This window comes from Rhamphochromis longiceps, linkage group LG5 (genome assembly GCF_057381845.1).
Source record: "Rhamphochromis longiceps isolate RC_006_pf linkage group LG5, R_longiceps_female_GT1.1, whole genome shotgun sequence".
In the NCBI taxonomy this organism is placed as follows: domain Eukaryota; kingdom Metazoa; phylum Chordata; class Actinopteri; order Cichliformes; family Cichlidae; genus Rhamphochromis; species Rhamphochromis longiceps.
The window spans coordinates 2,593,283-2,614,038 of record NC_140561.1 but is presented as its reverse complement, the minus strand read 5'-3'; the positions used below and the strand labels follow the sequence as shown (position 1 = coordinate 2,614,038).

The following is a 20,756-nucleotide window of genomic DNA, read 5'->3' as shown; positions in this document are numbered from 1 at the left end:
AGGTGGGGGGCCACCAGGTTCGTTTTTAAGTTTGAGGGGCCAATGGATGGGGGCATGAAACGTCTTGGAGGACCTCCTGTAGGACATTTGTGGAGGGATCTTAAGCTTTGAGTTCCCATGCAGCAGCCCAGAAACCTAAAGGATTTAGAGAGTTTCTTCAAAGAGGAGTGGGTCAAAATCCCCTCTTGGTGACCAACTACAGTAAATGTCCTACCACTGTGCTTGCCAAGTTTCTCCACCAATTACTAAGTTATGTTTTGTTGGGAATCAAACACTTACTTGGCTCAATGAGATGCAAATGATTTTTTTATTTCGTAGTATTTCTGGTTGGTAATCTGTCTCTCCTCATTAAAATGAAACAAACAAAATTAGAGACTGTGCATTTCTTTATAAGTGAGTAAGCTTGCAAAATTTGCAGGGGAATGTTTTTTATTGTAATAACAAGACTGATGATTACAAAAACAATGACTGGCACTAACTGAATGTGATTCATCCGCTGCTAACTGCTCCCAGTATACCACCCTCCCACACCACTTCCAGTACTAGAGAGAACATTCAAATGACAGTGTTAAAAGCTTGGTGTGAATAGACAAACAGTTTGGATCCTCAGGGTCCCTCTTAAAAGGCCTGGCAAGAGTAAGGGTGCCTGGAGAAAACTCAGTGTATTTGATGAGAGTAGCCAGGTTGCGACCAGTCACTGCACTGCACATATTTGATGGGGAGATACAAGTGTGGCACAGTTCAACAGCTCCTTTCTTTTGATTGACTTGCTGAAGAAGCTGCGGGTGAGTGTTTAAGTAGGTCCCTGCCAAGTCTGTCAAGGAGCTGCTGCTGTTTCCTCTGTGGGACAACAGAAAGCATGTGATTTTTTTTTCCACACTCTTGGTGTTTCTGTTCCGAGTGGTGAAGAATCCCTCCCCGGAGATTGTGCAGTAAAGTCATTGAGGCAACAACTTGATTTCATATGATGAAAAGTGTGTGAGAGCCTTTGAATCTCATTTCCTGTAGAGGCTAAAGATGAAATAAATCTCCAAATTCTCAAAGATGTGTCCAGTGGGGTCGCTCATACTGCATTAACTGTCTTCTTACACTCTCAGCTCCATACTTACCTCTGACTTTTTTCCCCGCTCTCTTCCCCTCTTTCCATCTGAAGGCCTTTGCATGGTGGTCAGATCTGATGGTGGAACATGCTGAGACCTTCATGTGTCTCTATTCGACCGAGATGGATGCAGCTCTTGAAGTTCAGCCACCTGACAGCTGGGACAGTTTCCCTCTCTTCCAGCTGCTCAATGACTTTCTGAGGATGGACTGTGAGTGTATGGCTATTCAAAAAAGTATATTCAGATGTCAGTATGGACCCTGGAGTAGTGGTCTTTGACTGATGAAGTGATTTTGCTAGGGCTGGAGGTCTGAAGGGTGTAATCTAAGGGAACATCCTTAATTACACACAGTAAATACACACATGGATTAGACCTTCTGAGCATTATGCTCTGTTTAAGCAATGATGAAGATAAGTTTTTAATTGCTGAAGATTTTTTCAGTTTGTAGTACAAATAGTCTATTTAGTAGACTGCACATACCTTCTTTGTGACAGCGTATTTAAGAGTTTTTAAAATATTTCTGTATTTATCCAGGAAAAACTGAATGTAAATTTTGGTTGGGCAGTATTTAATGAAAGTTTTTTACTGCCTCTAAAGAAAAAAAATTTTTAATAAAAAATTCAACCTGAAACTTTAAAACTAATCCTGATTTTAGTTCCTCTGTGATAGTCTAAATTCTGTACTCAATTTATCCCTATTCAGAAAAAAACACTACATTTAAGAATTAACAACAATATAGTCCAGACTAAAAATCCACCACAATCAAATTGACGACTATGTGCAGTACCATGCTCCCTCCATCCTATGATGATTTCATTCATATTACTACCACTACTACTTTACTGTACATTTGCCTTATTTTTAAGGTTGACCAACTTAAATAACTTCATATTGTTGGCATGTTTAATTGACAGTAGTGCATCACGTTGAATATAATCATCATATGTTGCAATTTGTTCTTGCCATCCCTGGTCATAGGTAAAGATGAGGGCATTATTAAATAGGAATTACACTGCATATTTCAAATGTACTTAATAATCAGTTAAATCAAGGACAGTACCATTGTACATGTACATGTACATTACGTGAGTAAATGCTCTTACATTCAACTGCTGCATCTTTGTAGGTAAACCTCATTTAGCACTAACATCACTGACAAATCAGTGACAAACAGCAAAAAAAGCATCTCCACACTACTGAGCCCAAACGTTTTTTAACATGTACATATATTTACAGCAGTTTTGTGTGTGTGTGTGTGTGTGTGTGTGTGTGTGTGTGTGTGTGTTGGTGTTGCCGACGGTTGCTGCAGGCCACTCATCTCTCTAATGAACTGCATACACTTGCCTGCAGGAACACTGTCCATGCAAAGGATACACATACACTTCACGAAGCAGACTCAATCTGCTAATTGTCCCTTGGGAAAGATTCCCCTTTTCATTGTGTCAGTTGGGAGTCAAGGAGAAGATAGAATGTTGTCCACTTATTCAGCTTAACTGACCTGAGCACAAAAAAATGATCATGCTCTTTTGTTAGTGTCATGAAATTGGCCTCCTTCTCATTTGCTACATCGTGTCATTGTGTGCGAATTCCAATTATAGTGCATAGCAATGAACATAGCTACGCTGGGAAACACTAAAAGAAAGCTTGCTTGCAATAATACACTGACTAAAAAAAAAAAATTATGCATTCTCTATGTGCATTCATAGCTGGTCAAACAAATTATGAACTAAATTATGATTATTAAAAAAACATTATAAATTTGAACCCCTTTGTAACACAAAAGGTCATAGTCCATCCAACGGGGTTTGTTTTTTGTTTTGGAAAATTTGAAGCGAGAAGGCCCGATGGCAGACCTAGGACACGCTGTAGAGATTACATCTCTTGGCTGGCCTGGGGAGGTGTTTCCCAGGTTAGCTGAGGGAGGTGGCTAGGATGAGGGAGGTCTGGTTTCTCTGCTTGGGCTGTTTCCCTGCTACTCGGCCCCAGATAAGTGATAAGAAAATGGATGAATGTGAAGGTTCTCATTCATCCAGGTCATGGCAATCTACACAGCTTAGAAAGAAATGGGTTCAGAGTGGAAGCAATTTCTCTAAGTGATGTCTGTTTTTAGAGTTAACTAAGCAAGCACTGCTTGCCCTGTTGGTCCTGATAGAACACTACTGGTTAGAAGATATTATATACTAGGTTTCATTGACTAAATTGGACTTCCATAAAAAAGGTCCCCTTCTGAGTTCCTCAGAAAGATTAAACATGGTTTGATGATGGTCCAAAAAGAAAGGGTGGTTCACTGCTGGGTACAGAAGATGGTTGTTGTGGGTGTCAAGGGCAAAATGCTGTTAAGACAATGTGGCCTGATGCTTTGTAATATACCATGCCAGAAGGCCTGCTTCCCACACAGCATAACAAACGCACGTTAGAAAAGTATATGATTATAGTGACATGTTTTTGCAGAAGGTCATCTGTTCTTTTGCCCCACAGCGGTGCACTTATGGAGCAGTAAAAAACTACAGTAGTCAGGTGCCAAAGTCAGGCTGCCATTCAAGAAGTTAATGAGGTCTAAAGTCGTCGTAGCTAGACCATGGCAAGCCCTGCGAACACACTCCTGGACACAACACATCCAAATGGACAGCAGCCGCTCAAGTGGCTAATTGGGAGAGGGGCAATCAGGGAACACAACAAACATTGCACCTACTGTGTATCATCGACCTTGACTCCAATGCCAATGCACACAAACACAAACACACATTCTCAGAGGGGGAGAGAAAAAAGAAAGAGAGAGAGGGAGAGAAAAAGCAGGCACACTGCATGGAGCCGTGAGGCATCACATTAGCACACACTGGCCTCCATTTTATCTCCTGTGGTCTTTGTCAGTGTTGCCTTTTTACCAGTTGGGAGCCAGCAGAGCGGGGGAAATGTGGCTTGGATTCCAATGTCTTGTTTAGAAAGATTGAAAATGCTGTGTCATTCCCATTATTGAAGTGCACAAACAACAACCTCCTTTGTCACTATTCATTATCAGGGATTATGATTGCTTTCTGTGCCCTTTGCATCTATCCTGCGAACAAAGAAAAACAGTAATGCAATAGTGACAATGGGAGCTTTTACAATCCCTTTGAGGAAGTCTGCAGTGATTAAACCACAGGTACACACTCATCAGCCACTTTGTAGTTACATCTGTGCTCATTAACACAACTATCTAATCAGCTAATCACATGAAAGCAACTCATTGCATTTAGGCATACAGACCTGCTAGAGAGACCTGATGAAAACACCTGCTGAGTATCAGAATGGAGAAGAAAGGAGATTTAAATTTAAAGAAGGGAGATTTATGGTTTATTTCAAAGAGCTGCTAAAAGCGTTCAGAGTCTGCTGACAACAAGGAAGGTTGTTTCAAAGTTTAGGAGCCACAATCTAAAACGTAATACAAAGGTAGGGACACAGCGGTGTAAAGCACACCACCACTGGATTCTAAAGCAGTGGAGATGTGTTCTCAGAAGTGACGAATCATGCCTCACCATCTGGCAACCCGAAGGATGAGTCTGGAGTTGGTAGCTGAAGCTGAGCAGAACAGTACTGTCTGACTGCAAGCTGACAAAGTTACAGTTTGGTGGAGGCTGGATTATAGTGTGGGATCGTAGGGGAGGGCTTCTTGGCCAATATCATTGTGCAGTTCTGTAAGAATGGTCAAATATTCCCATAAACATACTCCAAAGCCTTCCGGAAAGCCTTCCCAGAAGAGTTTAAGCTGTTATAGCTACAGAGAGTGGGCACATTAAATCCTATGGATTAAGACTGGGCTGACAGTATCAACTTCATATGCATGTGAAGACAGATTAGTAAATACTTTTGGCAATAGCGTGTAGAATAAGAAAGAAGAACTGGACCAATGACTAAGCTCTGAGGCATCTCACATATTTGAAGTTATGACAGCGACATCTAGGTAATATTACATTCTGAGGTGTCTGTCAGATATGCATGATGGGATCGGTTGCAGAAATATTAATCCAGTTTTGTAATCTTTCAAGATGAATGGCGTGATCACCAGTAACGAGAATAAATAGAGCAGAATTAAAATATTCGCCTTTCTCTAAGTGTGTAAAAATATAATATTAAAATATTAATATGGAAAAATGATAAAAATATAGTTTTTGCAGACCGGATTGGAACAAATATAGTGTTACCCTCAACCAGTCCAAGTAGCTGATAGGCAGCAACTTTCTTGAGGATTTTAGAAATAGATGGAAGTTTCGAAATGGGTCTGTAATTGTCCAAACCAGTGCGGATTTTTTAAGCAGATGAAATGCTGGCTGTATTAATATTTATTAAAACAGTTCAAGCCTAATTAGCACCATGGATCACTACTCTATAGAGATTGGGCTCTTTTAAAAGATTTGGCTCTTGTGTCTAGGCCAGTGTTTCCCAACCTTTTGGAGCCACGGCACAGATTTCACATTAGAAAAATCACACGGCACACCACCAAACAAAAATGTCACATATCGATCATTTTTCCCAGCACACCAGGCATAGCATTGGCTCAGTTTGTCCCTAGTTTCGCTTTCTTCTGACCACTACTCATGCTAGGGCCTTCATCTGGGTCGGGGTTTTCTCCAGGAACCAGGTCAGATGGATTAGTTTTTCTTTTCAAATACTTAATGAAGCGCTTAATAGCAATAGATGTCTCACTCACAGCATGACTATTATGTAATTTCTTCTTCGTCTTCTTCTGTTTTACTTGCAGTTGGCAACCCATTTAACTAGCGCGGGTAGTTGTACTGCCCTCTAGTGGAAGAGAATGTAATTGTTCTGCCTGTTACTCACGCCAATCGCTTAGAGTACTAATGAGGTGAAACCAGATAATCTTCCACGGCACACATGATCATTTCTCACGGCACACCTATGTGCTGCAGCACAGTAGTTGGGAAACACTGGTCTAGGCATCCTTAGAAGAGCTGGCTGTTCTGTTTTAGCCTAACCATTCAATTATGAATGGTTTGTGTGTTTAGATGATTTTTTTTTAATCCAGTGTTGTCATAAAGCCTTATTTTTATGCATTTACTGCTACTGGGGAGAACATACATTGGCTTTAAGGCCTGGACAACATTTTGCAAACTTGGCATTCTACAATAAATGCTCTCTGAAAAAAATTTGTAGTATATGTCCCATTCCTCATTTTACAAATTCTGCACTTAGCTTTGAAGTCTCCAATATCACTGACATGCAGCCAGATGGAGCTCCTTTTCTGTTTTTGCATGTTCACTTTTTCCCAATGCACTGGCACCTGGCCTGTACAACTGCACTTGCTGTCTTCGGAACATCCTATGCACATAGTCCTGCTTTAGTTTGTGTCAACCCCAAGCCCACATTTTTTTTTCCTGTGAAGAAACTGACAGATGTTAAGATTCCTTATATTGTTTCTGTGGGAAACGTAGTTGGAGTAACCTGTTGTGATGTAAAGTAGTTGGGTGTGCTTGGAAAAAGAGATGCTTAAACTTGATAATACTGGGACTTTAACGACACCTTAATTTTGTATAAAATTGTGCTGATTGCATCTTATAATCATCTTGTTACAGTGTTTTATACATACAGTTTGTTATTAACACTCAAAGAGACTGATAATCAGAATACTTTATTAATCCCTAAGGAAACTACGTGGGTTACAGTTTCTCAAAGACAGTAACATTAACAGACTAAACTAATTAAATAATACAATATGTTACACAGTTTACAAATTAAAGAAATAGCACAAATATATACAAATCACTCAATTATAAATATCAAGAATGATAGATAATAATGGAGAGACGTGCAGGAACTCTTTAAGATATTTGGGAAGAATAATGCCGTTGGAGCAGTAAGAACTATGCATGAGAAACTATATTCATAAACTCAGTCAACAGAACAAAACGAAAGCCCTAACAATAACAGACATGGCTGAAACATCATGGCATCTTTTATTCAGTTTAGTTTCATTTTACTTATATATTTATTTATATAGCGCCAAATCACAAAAACAGTTTGATTTATACTTTGCAAAGTAACGTAAATACACCAAATAATACAAAGAAACCCTCAACAATCAGGTTTAGGGAGGGGCAGCCATCCACCCACGGCCAGTTGGGGCTGAGGGGAAGAAGAAAGACACGTTGTAGAAGAGAGAGAGTAATATTAATGATAGCACTTTCTATTACAGCTCGGTTATGAAGTGGTAATAGTAGGGTAACAAGGTAGAAACAAGAAAGTAATGTGCTTAATTAAGAAATTATTACACAGAAGGTACCACAAGTAATTGAGTGGTAATAAGTAGGAAACAGAAATGCAAAATGCAAAACTGCCCATCTCTATTTAATAACATATTAATAACCTTTTAAATACAAACTTAGAAACTGTCGCAGGTGTTTTTCAATTCAATTCAATTCAATTCAATTTTATTTATATAGCGCCAAATCACAACAAAAGTCGCCTCAAGGCGCTTCATAGATACAGAGAAAAACCCAACAGTCATATGACCCCCTATGAGCAAGCACTTTGGCGACAGTGGGAAGGAAAAACTCCCTTTTAACAGGAAGAAACCTCCGGCAGAACCAGGCTCAGGGAGGGGCGGCCATCTGCTGTGATTGGTTGGGGTGAGAGAAGGAAGACAGGATAAAGACATGCTGTGGAAGAGAGACAGAGGTTAATAACAGATATGATTCAATGCAGAGAGGTCTGTTAATACATAGTGAGTGAGAAAGGTGACTGGAAAGGAAAAACTCAGTGCATCATGGGAATCCCCGGCAGCCTATGTCTATTGCAGCATAACTAAGGGAGGATTCAGGGTCACCTGGTCCAGCCCTAACTATATGCTTTAGCAAAAAGGAAAGTTTGAAGCCTAATCTTAAAAGTAGAGATAGTGTCTGTCTCCCGCAGGGTTTTGTGTTCTAAGCAGGAATTTAATACCATGGTACTGATAACTGAGTCTGGAATGAACAATAAACACAAAATGCTAATAATTAAGGTTTAAAGAATAATACTTATGAACACCTTAGATTTTCATAGGCCTTCATCACTGGTTGACCTCAAACCATCCAAAAATCCAGTCTCTCCTGCAGGAAGATATTCAAAAAATTTGAAATATATTTGTGTTAAAGCAAGCATGATATCACTGGCAGGTCACTGAGCAACAATTTCACAGATGCAAACTGTCCTATTTAAAAAATAATAATACAATAAAAAATAAAATGAACATTACAATTTGTGAATTAATTATTATTACATTCTTGTTTCTCCCTTGTTAACCTATTATAACCACTTTATTACCAAGCTGTGGTTACACATTATTGCCACCAGTTTTTGGGCCCTTATTACACTGAAATTGATATAATTGGATAATATCACTCAACTGCAACCAGTATTGCTGGCACAATATTACTCGGATATTAAGTGTGATTACTTTGGTAAGTAGTAGTAATTTAGAAATTATTACACATTATTATGTTCTTGTTTCTGTCTTGTTACCCTTCCTTACCTGTAATAGAAAGTGTGACCATAATAACGAATAATTAAATGCAGATTGGTGATAAGCGTAAGTGAAAAAAATGTGAGTGAAGAAGAAACACTCAGTGCATCATGGGAAACATCTAGTGGGCTGGGCCTATTGCATCATAACTAAGTAATGAAAATTTTAAGGTTAATCTTAAGAATAAAATTTGTAATTATTTTTAAATGTTTAAATATAAAAATAGTATGTGTCTCCCAAATCCAAACTGGGTGTCAGAAGAGAGGCTTGAAAGCTAAAGACATTGCCTTCAGTTCGACTTGTAAATATTGTAGGAACCACAAGTAAAGCAGTCTGAAAGCGAAGTGCTTATTGGGGTGATACAGTACTATGAGGTCATTAAGAGGACACAGGGCCTGATTATTCTAGACCTCATATGTGAGGAGTAGGATTTTCCTTTAGATCTGGGATATAACATGGAGCCAATAAGCCAATATAGGAGAAATCTGCTCTCTCTTTCTAGTCTACTCTTTCTAGTCCCTCTAAGTTACTGAAGCAAAAATTAATGGTAGGACTTCTTTGAGCAGTCTTGTAGGAATGAGGTCTAAAAGACACGTATCTGCTTTAAATGTGCATTTGAGAGTTATACCACGTAGTAAAGTATCTCTGATCTGAAGCTAAAGGATAAAAGTGCAGGAATTATATCCTAAAATTTAACTAAAGTACTTTCACAAAGAAATATACTGCAAAGAAATGTATTTCCCACTGCTTTATAATCCATTATTGTAATTTTAAATGTTATTAAGAATTATCAGACAAAAGTAGGTTTTCAGGAAACACTGTTAAGTTTCTATGCCATATGTCAGAACAAGATCCAGAATGTGATTAAAGTGGTGGGTGGGTTCTTTTACATTTTGAGCGAAGTGTCAACATGAGTCAGCAGTGGTAGACATGGAGGTTTATTTTTACATTGTATGTCTTATAGCTTTTCTGCACTCGATTTTTTCAGCCATGTCGTTTCCAGAGATGGGCAGTAACGCGTTACTTGTAACGCGTTACTGTAATGCGTTACTGTAATCTGATTACTTTTTTCAAGTAACGAGTAGAGTAAGGGATTACTATTGCAAAAACGGTAATTAGATTACCGTTACTTTCCCGCAGGAACGCTGCGTTACTGCGTTACTAAAACTGTGATTTTTTTTGCGAGAACGTCTCATGACAGTGACGTAAGCGAGTGCGCCGTTAGTGACAACAGCTGTGTGCAGATCAACAATAGATCACATATCGATTGTGGGAGAGAGTATGAGCGTGCAGCTTTTAAAGCGTGGAAGTACTGACCTTACTTTGAGTTTGATTCCATAAAAAGTGACAAAAACATTAGTGTCCGTTGTGCGTGGGAAGAAAACTTCTTTTTACAGCGAAAAAAACCCCTAAACAAGCACCGAGTGCGCAACGACGTAATGGGAAACTCACAGAGAAACTCGCGGATTCTTCAACTGACCGCGGCACACCTGCACCAGGGTAAACCTCCGCCTGACGCAGTCCTGCTTTACAGGTGAAAATAGAGCAAAAGGACCGCTGACTCTTTGACTTTATTTATTTTCTGCTGTGTTTTACTTGCATCTATTTGAAAGACTGAGTGTAGACACACAAAATATTTTATTTTATGTGCTGGAATGTGCAGAAAATAGGTTTCAATGTTAAACTAATTTATTCAACTCAGAGAATGTTGCATATAATTAAATTTTTGCTTGATGCATAAAGTTAAAAGATTAAAACTGATAAAACAAGTTAAAAAAAATATACTTTTCCATTTGATTACATTTTGTATGATGGATTATGTAGAAAAAGTAGAATTGGGCTGAAAGATCTATCGCTTTATCACCTATTCAGGTTGTAAATCGTGTTTTTAAAAAGTAACTAAGTAACTAAGTAATTAATTACTTTTGAAAATAAGTAATCAGTAAAGTAACAGGATTACTTTTTGGGGGAAGTAATCAGTAATTGGTTACTGATTACTTTTTTCAAGTAACTTAACCAACACTGGTCATCTCTCCATCAAACTACAGGGTGGTGGTGGTCAGAAACTTGTAAATAACTCATGAAAGAATAAAGTTACGTTGAAACCAAGCACTCCATTGTTTTTCTTGTGACATTACCAATAAGTTTGATGTGTCACAAGGCCCTCTTCCTATTAAAAAAACAAAAGTTGTATCCAAGATGGCCGACTTCTAAATGGCCACCATGGTCACCACCCATCTTGAGGAGTTTGCCCCCTCACATATACTAATGTGCCACAAACAGGACTTTAACCCTCTGGGGTCAAAATCACATGACCAATTTAAGACGACACAGCTACAAGATGCAGCACGTCAGAGTCTCCATTTCAACTTGGGTCGAAAGTACGGACTTCAAACTATATAGCAGTTTCTGAATTGTGTCGATGGGCCACGTAAAACCAGAGTTATGATAAAAAATACACGCGCTGTTTTTTTCTGAACAAACCAGTGGCGTTTACAGTGGGAAGAACGGTAAAAACTGCGTTTTCTACAGACAGCGCTAGCAAAAACGCTCCCTTTGCGAGCGAAAAAAGAAAAAAAAACACCCCTTCCCTATTGGTGATAGAGTTTACCATGTCAGCCAATCAAAAAAATGATAAGGCAACATGTGGCACTTGGTTGTTAAGGGAGAAGGGAAAGTTTTTAGGAGTGACACCCGTGACGGAAAGCGGGCGAGCGAAAGACAGAGAGAGAGCGAGTTTTCATATGTGAGACATTAGTGATTTTTAGCGTGTTTGGAGGCTGTAGTTAGTGTGTTGTGTAGTTATTGTCTTGTATTGAGTGTCAGGTAGACTGCTGAATTTCATATTTGCTTTCAAAAAGCCGTCAAAGGAAGATTAGTGTAAACGCTGTTCCCGCATGGAAAACTGGACTGATGCACCTCCTGCTGTCAGACCTGCAGGGTTTAGGCCTGTGGTATGCTCCTCTGTCTTATACTGAACACAAACTACATTTTTTGGACTGGCACAAATAATTTGTGTGCCTTCTTATTTGATGTAGAACACCTGATTGTTCTGTAAATAGATTTAAATGGTTATATAAAAAACGCCTGAGGCCTTGGCTGCATTTTTAGGTAAATAGTACCATATAACTTTGTTGTTTGCAAAACTTGTGGATAATGTTTAGAAATGTACAATTTCTATTTGCATTTCAAGTTATGAAAATGATTCATTAAACATGTTTGTGGGTTTTACAGTAAAAAATATAACTTTTGTTCTACTTGGATTTTGAATTTTTTGTCTGAATTTAGATCAACTGTGCTAATATAGTATACCAAAATGGAAAAATAACTCAAATTTCAGATATTTGAGGTTGTGCTGAAAATAATGATACCAAACAAGGCAAGAAAACCATATTTTAAAGGTGAAATATAGAGGTAAAATCAAAAGTAGTCAAAAACGGCCAATTATACCCTGGACCCCAGAGGGTTAATATCACCAACCATTCCCATTTTATTACGGTGTATCCATATAAATGGCCCACCCTGTAGAAATCCAATAAACCGGTCAGGTTCTATGCTATTTTGTCACCTCCTTGTCTATTTCTCTCCCTTTTTCTCTCTCTTTCAGATAACTTGTGCAATGGGAAGTTCCACAAACACTTGCAAGACCTGTATGCCCCCCTGGTAGTCCGATATGTTGACCTGATGGAGTCTTCCATTGCTCAGTCTATTCACAGAGGCTTTGAAAGAGAATCATGGGAACCGGTTAAGTAAGGACATCTTTATTTAATTTACCTTTGCTAATTTTTTCTTTTTCTTGAGGATCAAACCATATTGATTGGCACACATCCATTAGCCTTGCTTTGTAGTCCTTGTCAGCAACTTTTGTAGCATAAGAACATGCTTATTTTTTAATACATAAAATTCATTTAATCCATAATACATATACAACTGAGTTTATACAGAAAATTCCGTCTGTTTCTATGCTCACAGAAACAAGTCTGAACCTGATTTCAGATTTGCTTATCCCACAAGTGCCTTATGCAATTATATGTCTCTTTCCACACTCCTGCCACAGATACGGTACTTCACGTTCTCCCTATAATTCTATTGTGTAACACCAGTAACGACCATCTCTTATCTGCACCACATTTCCACCACTGTCAAAAGTTTTAACTCATCACCTTGAATCTTATTTTATGGAACAGGAAGATGCTCCAGGGAGCCAAGGCTAGCAAGTAGTAGATGAAGGACGGGGCAATTATGTTGATGGGCCAAAAATGTCAGTGTGAAATGATGCAGACAACTCAGGGCAAGACAGTAAAACTCTGACCTTAAGCCCTAAGCAGAACTGCACATTACTGTGTATGTTCCTGATAAAAGTTTTAACTATGAGTCTATTGAATTTTAGTCTTGTAGACTCCACATACATTTAGGCTCAGCCCATGGATTAAGGGCTGGGGTAGGGGCTCAACATGGGCCCTACCCTGGGCCTTGCTTCAGGGTGAGGCCCCAGTATGTGTACTTCAGGCAAGGTTTCCTGATTCCTTGTTCTCATCATCAGAGGGTTCTTTTCTTTAATCACGCTCTTCAGACCTTGGCAATATTAAGTAGAATATATAGATAGTACCCTTTAAATGTCACACTGGAGCAGTAGTCCCCCTTTTCAATGAAGGGGTTAGGAAGCTGTGCTTTAACATTGGGGGACCACAATTGTTAGGAAATTACATGCCTTCTTATGAATGCAATGCAAAGCTTGTTCTGTATTTCTGGCAAACGGTCAGGCATGTTCATGTCAGGTATTGCACTCAGTCTGCAAAATCTACAGATTATGATATTAAGTGTACTGAGGTATTAGTAGACAGGTGGCACGAGACCCACAGGCTCAAGCAACATAACACCTACAGCTCAGGCTCAGGTAGTGTGGTACTCACAAGCTCAGGGTCCAGCAACTGGGGCTGCATCACACGGCATGTAGTCTCCTCAGGCTGGGGCTGCTCAACAAGGGTTCCACTGGTTCTGAAGCCTTCTAAGCTCTGGGAAAACACAATGAGCAAAGCAGAAGAGAGACGCTTTATATGCCACTATCTAGGGGCAAGAAAGTACAATAATAAAGGCTAAGAGTGGGTTAAGGGTTAAGGTCTTGCTCTTCCATTCTCCAAAACCAGAATCAAATTCACAGTTGAAGGTAAAGTTGACGCGTTGAGGCTAGACTAGCTCAACCAATCAGGGGAGAGACTTGCAGAAACACTGTTCGGCCAGGGCCGTAACAGAGGAATATCAGGATGCGGAGGCTATGGCTGCACAAGGAACAAGCCACACTGGAATGGTAAATGGATTGTGTTAAGAAATAAATATATATTCTTAATGCTTATTTACTGACTATATTGTTTTATGTATTTTAATAATAGAGGCCTTTATAAACAAGGCCCAGAGTTGACAAAGAACTAGGTCAGAGGGTGACAAGTTGCCCTGGCAACAGACTTTAGAAAGGAGAAGTAAAGAGAAGAGGAAGTTTAGTGCAGAGCTGCACAGGAAGTAAGACACAAAGAAAGAGCAACTGGTACCATACAAGGAGTTTTTTTGATCGAAACTTAGCGTGTGACGTAGCCAAACTATACATATACACATTCACCTTGTGATTTTGTCAGAGCTGCGGATGTGTGCTCGTGCTGCAGTTCTCCATTTCCGTAAATGTAAAATCAAGATCATTTTTTGAGTTTTGACCACACTGGGTCCAGTTTTTCTTTTTTCGCCAAAAGAATTTAAAGAACTAAATTTAATAATTGGTGCCGTGACCCGGATTCTTTTGCGGCTGAGAGGATAGATTGGCTTAAGGTGGGATCTGATATGAGGCGAACAGGAGACCGGTCTAAAAGATTTAAAGGTAAGCACAAGCCTGTTCAAGGAAAACGCAAATTTGTGCATATTGGATGAATTCTAAATGATCTGTTTGCCGAATGGAAGATCCTTAAATTGGCTCAGGAGTGGTGAAATTAAAGTAAATTATAAAATCTGTTAAGTAGATTTCTGGTGAAGACCCTTATGAAGAGAACATCGAGGGAACAGTTTTACCCTGCCCGGGATAGGGTTACCGAAGCCCCGCCCTGGAGCCAGGCCCGGGGAGGGTGCCCGAGGGCGAGCGTCTGGTGGCCGGGCCTTAGTCCATGGGGCCCGGCCGGGCACAGCCCGAAGAGGAGACATGGGCCCATCCTCCCGCAGGCCCACCACCCGCAGGAGGCACCATAGGGGTCGGGTGCATTGTGTGCCGGGTGGCGGCCAGGAGCGGAGGCCCTGGCGGACTGATCCCCGGCTGCCAAGACTGGCAATAGGGACATGGAATGTCACCTCTCTGGTGGGGAAGGAGCCTGAGTAAGTGCGTGAGGTTGAGAGGTACCGGCTAGATATAGTCGGGCTCACCTCTACGCATGGCTTGAGCTCTGGAACCAGTTTCCTGGAGAGGGGCTGGACTCTGTCTCAGTCTGGAGTTGCCCCTGGTGAGAGGCGGCGGGCTGGGGTGGGTATTCTAATATCCCCTCGACTTGCTGCCAGTACGTTGGGGTTTTTCCCGATGGATGAGAGGGTTTGTTCCCTGCGCCTTAGGGTCGGGGAACGGGTCCTGACTGTCATCTGGACTTATGCGCCGAGTCTAGCAGAGGCTCCCGTCCGCGAGATCTTCAACGCACACCTCTGGCAGAGCTTCAACAGCATTCCAAGGGAGACTGGGGACATTGAGTCCGAATGGACCATGTTCAGCGTCTCCATTGCCGAAGCTGCTGCATTGAGCTGCGGTCGCAAGGTGGTTGGTGCCTGCCGTGGTGGTAATCCCCGAACCAAATGGTGGACACCAGAGGTGAAGGGAGCCACCAGGCTGAAGAAGGAGTCCTATCGGGCTTGGTTAGCCTGTGGGACTCCGGAGGCAGCCGACAGGTATCGACAGGCCAAGCGGAATGCGGCTCGGGCAGTGGCTGAAGCAAAAACTCGGGTGTGGGATGAGTTCGGGGAGGCCATGGAAAAAGACTTTCAGACTGCCTCGAAGAGATTCTGGCAAACCGTCAGGCGTCTCAAGAGGGGAAAGCGGTGCTCTACCTGCACTGTGTATAGTGCTGGCGGAGCACTGTTGACGTCGACTGAGAAAATTGTCAGGCGGTGGAAGGAATACTTCGAGGACCTCCTTAATCCCACTGACATGTCTTCCGAGGAGGAAGCAGAGTCTGGGGATAAGGGGAGTGACCCGACAATTTCCGGGGACGAGGTCACTGAGGCAGTTAAACAACTCCTTGGTGGCAGGGCCCCTGGTGTTGATGAGGTCCGCCCCAAGTTCCTGAAGGCTCTGGACGTTGTAGGGCTGTCCTGGTTGACACACCTCTACAATGTTGCGTGGAGATCAGGGGCGGTACCTGTGGACTGGCAGACCGGGGTGGTGGTCCCCATCTTTAAGAAGGGAGACCAGAGGGTGTGTTCCAACCACAGGGGGATCACACTCCTCAACCTCCCTGGGAAAGTCTATGCCGGGGTGCTGGAAAGGAGAGTTTGTCCGCTAGTCGAACCTCGGATACAGCAGGAACAATGCGGTTTTCGTCCTGGTCGCGGAACACTGGACCAGCTCTTTATCCTCTCCAGGATACTTGAGGGTGCATGGGAGTTTGCCCAACCAGTCTACATGTGTTTTGTGGACTTGGAGAAGGCATTCGACCGTGTCCCTCGGGGTGTCCTGCGGGAGGTGTTGCGGGAGTATAGGGTGTCTGGCCCATTGCTATGGGCCATTCGATCCCTATACAACCGTTGCAAGAGCTTGGTTCGCATTGCCGGCAATAAGTCGGACTCGTTCCCGGTGGGTGATGGGCTCCGCCAGGGCTGCCCTTTGTCACCGGTTCTGTTCATAATTTTTATGGACAGGATTTCTAGGCGCAGCCAAGTGGCGGAGGGCTTTCACTTTGGTGGCCTCAGAATCTCATCTCTGATTTTAGTGGATGATGTGGTTCTGTTGGCTTCATCGGGTGGGGGCCTCCAGCTCGCACTGGAACGGTTCGCAGCCGAGTGTGAAGCAGCGGGAATGAGGATCAACACCTCCAAATCTGAGGCCATGGTTCTCAGCTGGAAAAGCGTGGAGTGCCCACTCCAGGTCGGGGATGAGTTCCTGCCCCAAGTGGAGGAGTTCAAGTATCTCGGGGTCTTGTTCGCGAGTGATGGGAGAAGGGAGCCGGAGATCGACAGACGGATTGGGGCTGCAGCTGCAGTAATGCAGACGTTGCACCGGTCCGTCGTGGTGAAGAGGGAGCTGAGTGTAAAAGCGAAGCTCTCATTTTACAGGTCGATCTACGTCCCTACCCTCACCCATGGCCACGAGCTGTGGGTAGTGACCGAAAGAACGAGATCGCGGATACGGAAGCGGCAGAAATGTGCTTCCTCCGAAGGGTGGCTGGCCTCTCCCTTAGAGATAGCGTGAGAAGTTCGGCCATCCGGGTGGGGCTCGGAGTAGAGCCGCTGCTGCTCCACATCGAAAGGAGCCAGCTGAGGTGGTTCGGGCATCTGACAAGGATGCCTCCTGGGCGCCTCCTGGGTGAGGTTTTCCGGGCATGTCCCACCGGGAGGAGGCCCCGGGGCAGACCCAGGACACGCTGGAGAGATTATATCTCTCAGCTGGCCTGGGAACGCCTTGGTGTTCCCCCGGATAAGTTGGAGGAGGTGGCTGGGGAGAGGGAGGTCTGGGCCTCTCTGCTTAGGCTGCTGCATATCGCACAGCCCTACCTTAGTGTATGAAGAAGACTCTCCATTTACATGAACAAATTGGAGTCTATTAGATATGATAAAAACCACTGCAGTGCAGTACCTGTAATACCTACAGCATGCTCTAATCGCGCTAATAGGATATTATGGTCAACAGTATCGAATGCTGCACTGAGGTCTAGCAGGACAAGCACAGAGATGAGTAAGAAGATCAGTTGTAACATGCCTCAAAATTTGTGGGCTAAGTAACACTAAACTCAGTTTATGTATTAGGATATACAGGGACACAGGATACATTCTTGATATCAGCTGAGGCAAAAACAATTAACTTATTTGTATTAATTGCTTGCTCAGAAACGCAACAGTATCAGCATCATTATTTTTAACATTTGCCAGCACTCAAAGAGCACACAAGATGAAGTACATCTTACTCACAGTGGAGATGAGTTTAATCGTAATGTCTACATGTATTTATATGTATAAGATTCTACTGCATGTCAAATCGCAAACAGATTATTATTTTATAAATTTTGCAAGGCTGTGTTAATTTTTGAGCAGCTGTAAATGTAGCTAGCTATTTTATTATATCTAATAAAATATACTATTTTATTATATCATGCTATTTTATTAGATATAGAAAAGCTGGAGCTTAATAGGCCACAGCTCAAAGGAACAGTATTGACGTGTATGCAGTAGCGTTTTTTGATATGGGCGACATATTAAAAACCAGCCAGAGCGGCATTGTGGTGGGGGCGGCATCACGGGTATTGGCAAAAAAAGTTGCTCATACTCATGCTGCCCCGACATCATGCCAGCGCATTTTGGGGATGGCATAGGCACCGATCTGTGTTCTTATGCCATTTGCTGGGAGTAAGGGCGCCCTCCGTTTGCCTGCTGCTTGCGGCACAGGAAGGAGACGGCGGGGCGGAGGGGGATTCTCTGGCTGGCTGGAGCACCATCTAATAACCAACTTCCAAAATAAAACAAAATAAAAACAAACCAACAAACACCAGACATTATGATACAGAATTATAATTTGCACCAATGTTTTTTTTTAATTCTATACGTGAAAAGTGAGCGTGGGAGCCGTCGGTGTGCCTGCTCGCTGCTGAAGTTAAAGTAAACTTTATTGTCATCTCCGCTATATACAGTACAGTGTATAGAGAGATGAGACGATGAGGATCCAGTTACAGCAGTGCAAGTAAACAAACAATAAATATAAGAAGAGTAAGAAAATAAATATACACTTTAGGACTCGGGGTAAAGGGATCAATAACAATTTAAAGTTTATAATTTACAGTTTGATGATTTAAAGTCTCACACACAACCTGTCGAAAGGAGGGGGGGGGGGGGGGGGCTGGTTCCAAATAGAGCACATTTCATTCATAATGTTGTAAATCCAAGGACATTATGTATTCATGATTGAAATCCTGGATTGTGCAAAATCCCAGAAATAAACCCTAGACAACACAAATCTGTGAACTAAGGTGTTGGTCTATTAGGTTATGTTGTGGTGATCCTCGGGTTGGGGGATGGGTGTTCATACTGGAGTGCAAAATTAAAACTAATGGAAGAAGAACGAGAAAAGTTCAAAGCCATCAGGTGCTCAGATTAGAAAAAAGAGAAAAGAAGAGGAGGAGAAACGAGCAAAAGATACAGGTAAGCAGATGTGTGATTGGATAATGGCAGGTTATGTATCCTGAAACAAACACAATCAGAATGCTTGATTAATCCTTAAGGAAATTATGTGGGTTACAGTTTCTCCAAGAATGGTAAAAATAGTAGCAATAACAAACTAAACTCCAAACCAGGGGTCGGCAACCTTTCTGATGATGAGTGCCATCTAAAATTTCCTCAGAAGTCAATGTGTCATATAATTGCATTAGCAATAAATTTAATAACGCTCTATATGAACAGTTACACACTATATAGAACAACTTTATAGAATTATATTTGTTCACAGATGTTGGCAGCTATCAGCGAATAGTTATCAGCTGTTTGGAAACAACAAAGACTTTTTATCCATAACAGCAAATGAACTGAACAACAGAAAATGCAAATGCTATTTATGGTCTCCTCACAACAATGATAAGAAAAATAAACTGGGCCAATATGACATGTTTGTTGATACAGAGACACACATGTTAATGTGATCTCTGGTCTCCCACTCAGAGACACAGGTCTCCCAGTGTCCAGCATTCAGAGGCTACCTGAGGACTCACACAGACATGTAGAGCCAAATACTGTCAATAAGGCCTCTGCAATGTTCTGAAGACAGTTAAACCTGTCAGGTAGTGATGTCCAGCAGGTGAACATGCAGCTCCATGAACACGCACAGCTGTGGATTCCAGCTGTGTTCGTAGTTCTGCAAACTTTGACCCCACAGAGTCGAGCTTTTCAGTTCAATCAGCTGCATTTCGATGTCCTCTTTGTCCAGCCAGTTAATGCGAGACAAATCCAGCTGACAAACCTTTCTGGTTTGATCAGAAAAGAAAACATTGGTCCAAACACCTGAAAGTCCCAAAAACACATTGTGAATTCTGTCTCGAGTCTACAGATGTATCCGTGGTGCTGATGCTGCGCTGAGCGGACAGCTCCTGAAGTATTTGAAGTGTCGAAATGTGGAAATTTCAACATCGCTTGAAAAGACTGCCAGCTAGCAACGTCAAAAACATTCCAGAGTAGAAAAGAGCGTGTGTAAAAAGGGTGTAACTATTGCAGTTTTTACAGTGTATTACACGGAGGAGTTGTACAGTGAGATGGCCACAGGAAGGAATGATTTCCTGTGTCGTTCAGTGGTGCTTTTTGGTAATCTCAGTTTAGCCAGTATGTCATGGAGTGGGTGTGAGGTATTATCCATGATTGTCCTTATCTTGGACAACATCTGCTTCTCAGACACCACCCTAACGGAGTCCAGCTCCATCCCCAACACATTACTGGCCACGTGGATCAGTTTATTTAGTCTGTTGGCATGTGTGACCCTCAACCTGCTGCCCCAGCATGCAATAGCAGAGAGGATAGCACTGACCACAACAGAGACACAACAACATAACATTAGTTAGTAGGGATAGTGAAAATTTCTGTTTATGTTTGTTAGTCACTTGGCTATGATAGTAAACAGTAGACACTGATGTAGCTTACTGAATCTTTTGGACTGTGTTCAGCACAATATTAATTAGTCATTGTCAATTGTTGATTTGGCCTGTTCTCATTGTATAACGAATTATAATGGTTGTTTGTTAGCTGTTTGCATTCCATGTGTACTCGCTGTCTCTCTCTCTCTATATATATAGAGAGAGATATAGATATTAATATATTATATAGATATAGATATATTAAGAAAGCCCAATATTAAGAAAGCCCAGCAGAGGATGTACTTCCTGAGGCAGCTGAAGAAATTCAACCTGCCAACACGGACGATGATGCAATTCTACACTGCAATCATCGAGTCC

At 41.8% G+C, this 20,756-nt stretch overlaps 1 protein-coding gene across 1 annotated transcript in view; it reads left to right on the top strand.

The window, feature by feature from the left end:
• LOC146669047 (calcium-dependent secretion activator 1-like) overlaps window positions 1-20,756 on the top strand; it is a 337,734-nt gene that overhangs the window by 233,709 nt on the left and 83,269 nt on the right. The window contains exons 18-19 of the mRNA XM_085405453.1: window positions 1,154-1,310; window positions 12,203-12,344. Coding sequence (XP_085261579.1) covers window positions 1,154-1,310; window positions 12,203-12,344 — 299 coding nt within the window. The remainder of the gene's footprint in view (window positions 1-1,153; window positions 1,311-12,202; window positions 12,345-20,756) is intronic.